Source organism: Nothobranchius furzeri, chromosome 6, assembly GCF_043380555.1.
Source record: "Nothobranchius furzeri strain GRZ-AD chromosome 6, NfurGRZ-RIMD1, whole genome shotgun sequence".
NCBI lineage: Eukaryota > Metazoa > Chordata > Actinopteri > Cyprinodontiformes > Nothobranchiidae > Nothobranchius > Nothobranchius furzeri.
In genome coordinates this window covers 30202646-30215145 of record NC_091746.1, presented here as the reverse complement: position 1 = coordinate 30215145, position 12500 = coordinate 30202646, and the positions used below count along the sequence as shown (strand labels likewise).

Genomic DNA, 12500 nt, shown 5'->3' with positions numbered 1-12500 from the left:
GAGTCGTCTCAAGGCACTTCACATAATAAACATTCCAATTCAGGTCAGTTCATTAAGCCAATCAGAAATAATGTTTCCTATATAAGGAACCCAGCAGGTTGCATCGAGTCACTGACTAGTGTCAGTGACTTTACAGCAATCCTCATACTAAGCAAGCATTTAGCGACAGTGGAGAGGAAAACTCCCTTTAAACAGGAAGAAAGTTATTATCAGGAGAGAGAGAATGTTTAAGTGGTTAGCAGCAGTGTGCTAGTCGATGGCCCCCTCCATGAGGCCACCACAGCTCAGCAGAACATCGTTGTAGCTTCTTCTGGGGAGAAAAACACTTAGAGAGAAAATAAAGTTAACAGCTGAAATAGCAGGAAATAATACAGTTAAAGAGCAGACTGTAGAAGAAAGCAGTAGAGTGTGGAAAGTGGTCAGTGTGTCCTCCAGCAGTCTAAGCCTATAGCAGCATAACTACAGAGATAACTCTGGATAATCTATCCTATTTAGATGGAGGCATGTTGGAGGCAGGGCAAGGGAGAGCCGTCTTTACCGACTGTACACTCCACCTCCCTCTACTCCCCCACTTGTCCAGATCTAGGCTAACATCAGATTTTAACCATAGGCCCTATCAAATAAAAATATTTTAAGCCTATTCTTAAAAGTAGACAAAGTGTCTGCCTCATGGACTAAAACTGGGAGCTGGTTCCACAGGAGAGGAGCCTGATAACTAAAAGATCTGCCTCCCATCCTAATTTTAGATATTCCAGGAACCACCAGTAGACCTGCAGTCTGAGAGAGAAGTGCTCGGTTAGGAACAGATGGAACAATCAGATCACTGATGTATGATGGAGCTTGATTATTAAGAGCTTTATATGTGAGAAGAAGGATCTTAAAATCTATTCTGAATTTAACAGGTAGCCAATGTAGGGAAGCTAAGACAGGAGAGATATGATCTCTCTTTTTAATTCTCATCAGAACTCTAGCTGCAGCATTTTGGACAAGCTGAAGACTTTTAACTACATTCTGTGGACTTCCTGAGAGTAATGGATTACAGTAATCCAGTCTTGATGTAATAAATGCATGAACTAGTTTTTCAGCGTCACTCCTGACGCTGAAAAACTAGTTCATGCATTTATTACATTAGAAGTATGCTTCTAATCTTAGCAATATTCCGAAGGTGGAAAAAGGAAATCCTACAAACCTGTTTAACCTGGGATTTGAATGACATGTCCTGGTCAAAGATAACACCAAGGTTCCTTGCTTTGTTCTCGGAGATTAATGTAATGCCATTCAGGTCAGGTGATTGGCTAAGCAATTTCCTTTTCTGGATTTCTGGTCCAAAGATGAGAACTTCCGTCTTGTCTTGATTTAAAAGCAAAAAGTTTAGACAGTCCAATTTTTTTTATGTCCTCGAGACAAGCCTGTAATCTACCCAACCGATTAGGTTCATCAGGGTTAATGGATAAATGGTAAATGGTAAATGGCCTGTATTAGATATAGCGCCTTCTAGAGTCCTGGAACCCCCCAAGGTGCTTTACAACAGTATCGTCAGCATAACAGTGGACGTTTATCCCATGCTGTCTAATGACTTTACCAATTGGGAGCATATATATAGTAAAAAGAATTGGTCCAAGCACTGAACCCTGTTGTACTCCACAAGTAACCCTGGAGTACGAAGAAGATTTGTCATGTACATTTACAAAATGAATCACACAGCAGCACACTAACACGAGACCGGGGCGTGGTTGGGCATTACCTGACTGGTAGTGGGCGGGGCCTGTAGGGCCGGTATAGTTGTTGGGATTGTGTCCGTACCCGCCGCTCACATCTCCAGACCAAAGGCTTCCGTATGGCTCTGAAACACAAAAACAGCGTGATGAAGGAAGCTGCAGATCTGGGTACAGATGCTGAACGGCTGGAGGCCTGAACCTGTGGCGCTCTCCGATGAGTTCCTGGGTTCCACACTGGCCTTCCTCGGGATGGGCAGAGTGTTGTTGGGGGACTGCGGAGGACTGGTACTGATGGAGCGGTTCCCCCTCAGCAGGCGCTTCACGTCGTCCAGCTCCGTCCCTGCAGGAGTCAAACCACAGATGGATCTCTCAGAGCTGAAAACAGCTGGGACACCTCACATCGGGACCTACAGGATCTGGACAGACTCACATCTGGCTGGAGGAGAGGCGCTCTGGAGTCTGGCTCTGATCTCACTCTCTAAAAATAAAACCTGATTAGGATCTTTGATTTTATTTAACAGAATTATTTCTGATGAACTCCAACCAACACAAACATTATTACCTCTGCTCTGAGTTCTCCCTCTAGTGGCTGAACTGGAAGTTGCACTTGAACATCCTACAAAGATGAGGAAATAAAAAAAAAAAATTGCATTGCTGATTTTTTTTCATTCCTTATTTCATTCAAAGAAAAAAAAAACAAGATCAGAATAAAATCAGTAAACATAAAATTCTATCCAAAATCCTTGAATGAAAAGGAGCAGACAGAAGAAAACATCTTATGAAGCTCCGCCCCTTTTTACAAAATGAAAACATCATCAGCTTAATTATTAACAAAGAATTTTCAATAAAACATAACAGTTGTACTTAGAATGTAAATAAAGCACAGGACCAGATCATGAATAAATGTTAATCAGCCTGTCTCTTTAACAATCAAGTGTCTTGTTAAAAAAATAATGTATCTCAACTCCCCTCATAACTTAAGGCTGTAGTTATGGAAAACTTTTAATTTAATATATCTTTTAAATATTCTAAGTGACTTAGTTTCATTGCTTAAATTGTTCCAGAGTTTTACTCCTTGGACACTAATACTGAACGCCTTGATTTTAGTTCTACATTTTGGTTTTTTGAATACCGGTCGATCTACGTTCCTACCCTCATCTATGGTCACGAGCTTTGGGTAGTGACCGAAAGAACGAGATCGCAGATACAAGCGGCCGAAATGAGTTTTCTCTGAAGAGCGGCTGGACTCTCCCTTAGAGATAGGGTGAGAAGCTCGGTCATCCAGGAGGGGCTCGGAGTAGACCCGCTGCTCCTCCACATCGAGAGGAGCCAGTTGAGGTGGCTCGGGCATCTGGTCAGGATGCCTCCCTGGTGAGGTTTTCCAGGCACTTCCAACCGGGAGGAGACCTAAAGGTAGACCCAGGACACGCTGGAGGGACTATGTCTCTCACCTGGCCAGGGAACACCTTGGGATTCCCCCGGAGGAGCTGGCCCAAGTGGCTGGGGAGAGGGAAGTCTGGGCTTCTCACCTTAGGCTGCTGCCCCCGCGACCCGACTCCAGATAAGCGGATGAAAATGGATGGATGGGTGGATGGATGGACGGACAGTTCCTTTTAGATTATAACTGCTTTCCATTCTTATGAACAGTGACTGTACATTTGTGGGCAAGATATTTTTGCAAGCTTTATACTTTATTTGCAATATTTTAAACTCCACCAAATCATAAAATTTAAGCACTTTATATTGTATAAATAATGGATGAGAGTGATCATTGCAACAATTACTGTTGATGAGTCTTAATGCTTGTTTTTGTAAAACAAACAGTGGTAAAGTATAAGTTTTATATGTGGAACCCTGTACAGTCTATGGTGGAACCCCAGATCTCCACACAATACATCAAACATGATGTAATCAGTGTGTTCTAGAGAGTTAACATCCCAGAATTATTCAATAAACTTTTAACTCTGTGTAATACTGCAGTGGCCTTGACTATTTTACCCTTAATGTGTATAATATGGAGTTCCCATGAAAGATTTTCATCAAACATACGTAACACCCTTTACCCTCTTCAGTTCCATACCAGCCATGTTCAACGATGCATTTGTACCTCCGTCATTAAACAACAAAAATATAGTTTTCTTAAGATTAAGTGACAACCAGTTTGTGATTTTCATTATCTCCTCATTTATCACTTTGACACCTTCAGCAATGTTAGACACTGAATGAAACAAAGTTGTATCGTCAGCAAATAATTTGATCCAGACCTGCAGCCGGAAGCCTACCGTATTCCTTCCTGTAGTTCTCCGGGGAAGAGTTTGCATCGGAACCTTCTGAAACATAAATGATGAGAAAATGTTTTGTAACCCAGAAGCTAGAACCTTAATGAGGTATTAACTAATTGGCTTACTAATATGATCCATCCTCAATTTAGATAAAATATAAAATATAAATTAAGGAAATTAACAATACTAATTAATAGATATCTAATTAACTAATAGATAATTTCATAATGAATTATTGGAAGGGTGAATAACTAAAATAACGAGTTTAATATTAAACATCGGTTAAAACAAGAATCTTGAACATCACTAACAGAAACAGAAGAGGAAAGCTGTATACTATTGGTCCAGGTGGGAATCTGAAATTTCATTGGCTGAGAGAAATAAGTCCCGCCTCCGCGAAATAAAACCGTGCGACGCAGCTGAGCGAGAGGAGAGACAAACGGCTGTGCAGCACGCAGATACAGAAAGCAAAGACTGAGCGGTTAGAGAGAGAGAGAGAGAGAGAGAGAAAAACAACGGTCGAGGCCGTGAAGAACCCCGATTTGGGTGCCGCATAGATAGAGGGAGAGGCGGACTTGACTCCTTCTAATAAGAGCTAGGAACTTGGAACCAACGCGGTGAGTAAAGAAAAAAGAAGAGAAAAAGCTAACGATGCAACTTAAAAAAAAAAAGGAAACTTAAATAGCTTATCAAATTAATTCCATTCTTATAGATTTGTGTGGAGACGACAGAGTGAACCAATCCTCTGTAGGAGGGAACCGTTGGAGCGCGTTGGTGAGTGAATGAGATTAAATTCAGTAAATTATTAAATTCAAAAAGCTAATTACAGCAACCGAGGTGACAGCAGTGGGCTGCTAGACGTTAGATCCCAGGAGTTAACATCTCAAACTACCAGTTAACGGTGGTAGGGCATATAGGAGTTAACGGCTCAAACCGCCAGTTAACAGCGGTAGGGCATATGGGATTCCCAGGAGTTAACGGCTCAAACCGCCAGTTAATGGTGGTACGGCCTAGATGTACAAGGTCCTCAGGGGCGTTATAGCTAACGCCATAGAATTAGCAATGCGTCCCTTAACCAAACATTTAATAATAAAAAAAAATAGATAAATAAAAATAAATAAAAGCTAACTGATTAGGGAGGAATTATTTTACAAAGGTGGACCAAAGGACCAGAATTTATATTTTGTTGAATTTTGTTATAGAACATTTTATTTATTTATTTATTTATTTATTTATTTATTTATTTATTTATTTATTGTGTTACAGATATACAAGGTGTCACAATGCTGTATAGAAACACAACTAAATGTATCCTTGTTGTCATGAATGTATTTCTTGTTGAATAGTGTAGAGTAATAGAATCTAACTGAGCCTATTGAGCTGAACAATTGTTGTCATATGTAATTATATTTCCAGAGCTACTGAGAATTATTTTAATAGACAATCAAATTGATGTTATGTTAGTTGAACTGTGAACCCAAACATGATTGGCTATGCCAATAGAGTGAAGCATTTGTTTAAGTCTGTAAGACTTTATGCTGTGATGTGACGAGAAGGGTCGATGCCAACTCGCTAACAGTCCTGTTGTTTACAGGCTGGGTTTTTTTTTTTTTCCTTGGGTTTGATCCCGACTCCTATGATCACTCACTTGGAACGAGAACTGGATTTCTTCCTGACGAGGGAGATGGCGAGCCTTAACCACTGAACGAACCAGGACATCTCAAGTAACTGAAGAGCAGACTGCTCTCTTCTGTGAACAATCTCAACGGTGCGGTAGGAAAAAATCGCACCACCGGACTCTGACTTTCACCCCAAGCGTGGGGATTTGACTTGACGCCGGCTGACTTGTGACTCATATGATCAAATCTCATACCGACCATTTTACTATTGTCGATTGTTTTCATCTGTTTTTGTGTGTTATCTTTATGTGTTATATTTCCCATTATTATTAAAATTTAGTATATAAACCGTTTCATGCTATACCCGTGACTCCAGTCATTCTTAAACAACCTCCAATTCTCCCCGAACCTAATTATTGGCCCATTTGTTTATTTTTTCTTTTAATTATCTTATTGTATCCTGTAATCCGGTTACATAAAACTTGGCGAGCCAGCCAGGAGAATTGTAGAGTTGTTACCTTAGCTAACCATTGACTGACATCATAAGAGTGCCTGGAGGTCACAGTGGTTTGCCATTTTGGCATTATTGGTACTTTTGAGTGTTTTAAAATGGAAGTTGTAAAAACAGAAAAGGTCAAGGTTTCAAATGCTGTTTTAATCAGTGGGTTAACTGATACAGACCTTGATAACGAAGTCTTTGGGTTTATGGAAGGATTCGGACCAGTTAACAGGCGCATTAAGTTACCAAACTGTGATCAGATTATTGTGGAGTTTCAACATGAAGCCACTGTTAAGGAATTAAAGAAACAATGTTTACCCTATGACAAACCTTGTACTAGGAACCCAGATGTTTTCTTTCATATTCAAGACCTAGCCAGCGCGTACAGTCTAGAAACTAGCACATCTGCCACTGATGCCTATCTGTCAGAGCTCAGGGACATAGCTGCGCGTAGCAATCAATCATTTAAAGACCTTCTAATGGAGGAACTGGCAAAAATTGGGGAATCTTTAGGAAGGGATACCCATGCATCTGAACCAGTCACTGAACTAGAGCCAATGCTCCATAGTGACCAAGTTACATATTCCCTGCCTTTAACACCAGAAGTTAACTATATGAACAACTCAAAGGACAATTGTCCACCTACAGAGACTGGAAAACAAAACCCTTGCATTCCACCAAATCTTTTAAACACACCTGAGGTTCAGCGAGTTATTGTGGAACACATTGTTAAAAGCAGTGAGGTTATCCCTCCGCCTACTTCACAATACAGACTAAAACCGTTCTCAGGGCGAGTTCCACACCCTTCTTTTGAAACTGACTATGATACTTGGCGTAGTAGTGTAGTGTTATGCATAAATGATCCTTCACTCACCAAGTCCCAAATTGTACGAAGAATCGTGGAGAGTCTGTCAGCCCCAGCAGCGAGCATCGTTAAAGCTCTTAGTCCAAAATCCGACCCGGAAACGTACCTTGAACATCTCGATTCAGCTTACGCAGCTGTCGAAGACGGCGACGAGCTCTTTGCTCGCTTCTTAAACACAAACCAGGACAGTGGTGAAAAACCTTCCGATTACTTTCAGAGGTTATACACCTTGTTAAACCTAGTTATTCAGAGGAATGGAATTTCCTCCAGTGACGCCGACCAGCAGCTGCTCAAGCAGTTTTGCAGAGGCTGTTGGGACAGCTCGCTGATTTCAAACCTGCAACTCGAACAAAAGAAAGACAACCCGCCTCATTTTACAGCACTTCTCCTCAAACTGCGCACTGAAGAAGACAAACAGGCTACTAAAGCAGCACGCATGAAACAACACTTAGGGGCACAACGAACTAGAGTGTATTCAAATGTGCAAACAACATGCTCTCAGAGTAAAAACACTTGTGAACTGGAAATAGATGATAACTGTGATGACTTACGCAAACAAATCGCTGAGCTCAGGAGCCAAATTGCACAGCTTAAGGTTAACAACACAGATAAAAAGGCAAAGAAAACTCAAAAAGAGTCAAAACCCCGTGTGGGGACTAAAATTCCAGATGGGCCCAAACAGATTCAGCAGATAACAGCAATGGTGCCCAGACCAAAGCCTGGATACTGTTTTAAGTGCGGAGAAGATGGGCACATAGCTTCTAGCTGTAGCAACGAGCCAAATCCAGCACTAGTTGCAACTAAAAGACTTGCTCTTAGACAGAAGCAGCGCGAGTGGGAGATGTCAAAGCCAATTGCTCAGTCTCCTCCTTTAAACCGGTAGAAGCTCCTATCGTGGGACAGATAGGTGCTAAAGTAGAACCAAGTCCCTCTAAGGAAAGGACAGAGAGACTTTTTTGCAAGCCAGTTCATGCTCATTCAGTGCCAAAACTTCCCAAAAGATTAGTGGGTGGGCGATGCACAGCTACAGTCTCAGTTAACAGTGTTGAATGTAATTGTTTACTGGATTCAGGGTCCCAGGTAACCACCATTGCCAATTCTTTTTACCAAGAACACTTACCTGACCTCTCAATTAAACCCATCAGTAATCTGTTAGAAGTCGAGGGCGCAAACGGTCAAGCAGTTCCTTATTTAGGATACATAGAGATAAGTGTCACATTTCCAAAAGAGCTCGATCAGTCTGGACTTGAGTTACCTACCCTTGCGTTAGTGGTTCCGGATATAAGCTCAAACTCTGATACACCACTACTCATTGGCACAAACACACTCGATCCTTTGTATGAGCAATTGTCTGCCAATAACTTACCTGATTCCAAGGCACTCTCTTATGGGTACCAACACGTGCTAAAAGCCTTAGCAGTCAGAAAAAAACAAAGCAAAGATGGACGAGTTGGTGTGGTGAAGCTTCGAGGGAGAACCCAAGAAGTTCTCCCTGCAAATAAAAAACTGTTACTAGAAGGGTTTATGCAACCCAGCCAAAACAAGCATGAGCCTTATGCACTCATTGAACAACCCACCAATGGTTCTCTACCAGGGGGTATAATTGTAGACTGTTGCCTCATTTCCTTACCTTCACATGGTCCATACAAAGTACCTGTTGTACTAAGAAACAAAACTAACCATGACATCACATTACCCACTAACTGTGTGATCGCTGAGTTAGTTAAAGCCGATCGTGTTATGCCATATCCAGAACCTGACAAAAGTGATCAGAAAGTACTTGTGGCGTGTAGTTCGCAGCAACAGACTTCACCTTCAAACCCTCCTCTCAGTTTTGACTTCGGTACTTCGCCCTTGTCCGAAGAATGGAAAGGGAGGATCACCAACAAACTTAACACTTACTCCGATGTGTTTTCGCACCACGATCTTGATTTTGGTCATACACAACAGATAAGACATCACATCAACTTAAAAGACGAGACCCCATTCAAACAGAAATCTCGGCCGATCCATCCACATGATTATGAAGCCGTGAGAAAACATTTGGAAGCCCTCTTGGAAACCGGTATAATAAGAGAGTCGGAGTCTCCATTTGCCTCACCAATAGTGGTAGTTCGGAAAAAGAATGGTGAGGTACGTCTATGTATAGACTATAGAAAGCTTAATCTGCAAACCATTCGCGACGCATATGCCCTGCCTAACTTGGAGGAGTCCTTTTCTGCTCTCGCTGGATCACAGTGGTTTTCTGTGATGGACCTCAAGTCAGGTTACTATCAAATAGAGATGTGTGAAAAGGATAAACCTAAAACTGCTTTTGTTTGCCCGTTTGGGTTTTATGAATTTAACCGTATGCCACAAGGAATAACAAATGCTCCAAGCACTTTCCAACGGGTTATGGAAAAGTGTATGAAGGACATTAATCTGAAGGAAGTGTTAGTTTTCCTAGACGACTTGATCGTCTTTTCCAACTCCTTGGAAGAACACGAAACCAGACTTTCTCACGTTCTTGAACGGCTTAGAGAATACGGACTCAAGCTATCACCAGATAAGTGTCGTTTTTTCCAGACATCTGTGCGTTATCTTGGACATATAGTATCTCGAGATGGCATAAAAACCGATCCAGATAAGGTGGAAGCACTCAAAACATGGCCGAAGCCTCAGACTTTGAAGGAACTCCAATCTTTCTTAGGATTTACCGGTTATTACCGACGCTTCGTTAAAGATTACTCAAATATTGTCAAGCCACTAACATCTCTCACGGCTGGTTATCCACCCAAACGGAAAAACTTTAAAACACCACCATGTAGATCAAAGTACTTGAACCCCAAAGAACCCTTTGGGAATCGTTGGAGCCAAGACTGTGAGAAGTCCTTTCAAACTATTATTGAAAAACTTACCACTTCGCCAGTTCTTGGCTACGCTGACGCAAAACTCCCATATCTAGTACACACAGATGCTAGTACGACCGGACTCGGTGCAGCGCTATACCAAGTGCAAAACGGTGTCACACAGGTAATCGCTTATGCAAGTCGCGGTTTAAGCTCTAGTGAAACTAGGTACCCTGCGCACAAGTTGGAGTTTCTAGCCTTAAAGTGGGCCATAACAGATAAGTTTCATGACTATTTGTATGGGAACACATTCACTGTCATTACTGATAATAATCCGTTAACTTACCTCTTAACAACGGCAAAACTCGATGCAACGAGCTATCGTTGGCTAGCTGCGTTGTCCACCTATAATTTTGACATCAGATACCGTGCAGGTACACAGAACGTTGACGCGGATGGCCTGTCTAGGAGGCTGCATGATAAACCTGAAGACAACTCAAAATTCACTGAGGAATGCCAACGACTAGATGAGTTCCGATCTCATCTTTTATCCTCTGTCAAAGAAGTCGAGCTTCAACTTCAAGCCGAAGCAGTGAAGGCAACATGCCAAAAGCACATGGTCTTGGATGAGACTGATTCTCCTTGTGGTTTAGTTCAGTCACTTGCCATGTCTGCAGCGGCCATTCCAGACCTATTCCAGTTGGAAGACAATAGTGACAGTTTCTTTGCTGTGCCCAAGTATAACCATGCTGACCTTGTCTCCTTGCAGAGGAAAGATCCAACCATTGGCCGAGTCATTCAGCTGCTTATGACTGACAATAAACCGCCAACTGATACTATTGCAGAACCCCCGGTGGTTCTTAACCTTTTGAGAGAGTGGAAACGGTTTGAGTTTCAAAATGATTTACTGTACCGGAGACGCCAATTAGGACCAGAGACATCATTGCAGTTAGTCTTGCCTGATTCATTACGTTCAACAGTCATGCAAAGCCTACATGATGATATGGGGCATCTTGGGGTTGAACGTACGACAGATCTCATTCGGTCCCGTTTTTACTGGCCAAGAATGGCTAGTGATATCGAAATCAAAGTTAAAACTTGCGAAAGATGTATCCGTCGGAAGGCCCTCCCTGACAAAGCTGCTCCAATGGTGAGTATTACCACCACCAGACCTATGGAGTTAGTTTGCATGGATTTTCTCTCCATAGAACCAGACAGTAAGAACACTAAAGATGTCTTAGTGATTACAGACCATTTTACAAAGTATGCAGTGTCCATCCCAACCAAAGATCAGAAAGCCACCACCGTCGCGAAGAACCTGTGGGAACATTTTTTAGTCCACTACGGGTTTCCTGAGCGTCTTCATAGTGATCAGGGACGGGATTTCGAATCACGTACAATCAAGGAACTTTGTTCTTTACTTGGTATCCGTAAAGTCAGAACGAGCCCTTATCACCCTCGTGGCAACCCCGTTGAACGGTACAATCGTACATTACTCAGCATGTTGGGAACTTTACAAGCCACTGAGAAACATCACTGGCGCGATTTTGTAAAACCACTTACTCACTCGTACAATTGTACAAAAAATGACGTGACGGGATACTCTCCCTACGAGCTAATGTTCGGTAGGCAGCCTCGGTTGCCTATAGATATTGCCTTTGGGTTACCGCATTTGAACAAGCCCTCTATAACTCATTCTCAGTATGTTAAAGAACTGAAGAGTCATCTGGAACAGAGTTATGACATTGTCATAAAAAACTCTCAAAAAACAGCGAGGAAGAACAAAGAACGGTTCGACAGAAACATTCGTGAGTCCACACTAGGTGTGGGAGATCGTGTTTTAGTCCGAAATCTTCGCTTAAGAGAAAAGCATAAATTAGCAGACAAATGGGAGCAAACAGTGTATATAGTTCTCAAACAGATGGAAAACTTGCCAGTATACACTGTAAAACCAGAGAACGGAGAAGGACCCAACAGAACACTCCACAGAGATCTTTTACTGCCTTGTGGTTTTCTCTCTTCATTAGAAAATGAAACAGAACGCGTTACGAAACCTAGCAGACCTCATACAAGACAGAGTTCAGCCTTAGAACCTGACCCAGATGAGCCACTTGACGAAGAGGTAGATGAGTTTTATTACTCTGATCTTCCACAAGTGCTAAACCGACCATCCTATCAAATAGCGGTCACCTTGCCAAATAGGGAACTCATAGCAGATTCAGGACCGGTAAATAATATTCAACAACAAAACACACTATCCTTACACACAGGGGATCGCAAGGAACCAACCTTAGCTGGTAATGAAAATGCTGAATTGTCCTTACTTGACAAAGGCATCAACACCGAAACATTCTTACCTGAAAGAGTGAAAGAAGCAGCAACATACTTACCTGAAAAAACGAAAAAAAACGAAGTATACTTACCTGACGTAGAAACGGGGGATGAAACTAACACAAACCTACCTCAATTGGATGGTGTCCTAAAGTCGCAGCAACGTGATGTAAGTTTTGAACCCATCATACACGATCAGACACATACATCTGAAAAGACCAAAGTCTTAGAGAATAGCTCATCAGCTCTGTCGGAAACAGAGAGCTCACTTCGTCCTGTCTCAGTTGAGAATCAAACCGAAACGGATGAGCATGACACTGTGCAACCAGAGATGTATGTCAGGAGATCTGAACGAAGT

At 42.0% G+C, this 12500-nt stretch overlaps 1 protein-coding gene across 4 annotated transcripts in view; it reads right to left on the bottom strand.

Annotated features, from left to right (window-relative positions):
- The window catches only part of LOC107394291 (collagen alpha-1(XVII) chain), a 33948-nt gene that overhangs the window by 13331 nt on the left and 8117 nt on the right, over positions 1 to 12500 (bottom strand). For 3 of the 4 annotated variants that reach the window (XM_070552110.1, XM_070552113.1, XM_070552112.1), the window contains 5 exons: positions 4001 to 4048; positions 2281 to 2334; positions 2149 to 2196; positions 1918 to 2058; positions 1745 to 1843 (listed from right to left, as the gene is read on the bottom strand). In XM_070552110.1, the coding sequence (XP_070408211.1) occupies positions 1745 to 1843; positions 1918 to 2058; positions 2149 to 2196; positions 2281 to 2334; positions 4001 to 4048 (390 nt within the window). The remainder of the gene's footprint in view (positions 1 to 1744; positions 1844 to 1917; positions 2059 to 2148; positions 2197 to 2280; positions 2335 to 4000; positions 4049 to 12500) is intronic. The other variant, XM_070552111.1, reaches the window with a different exon arrangement.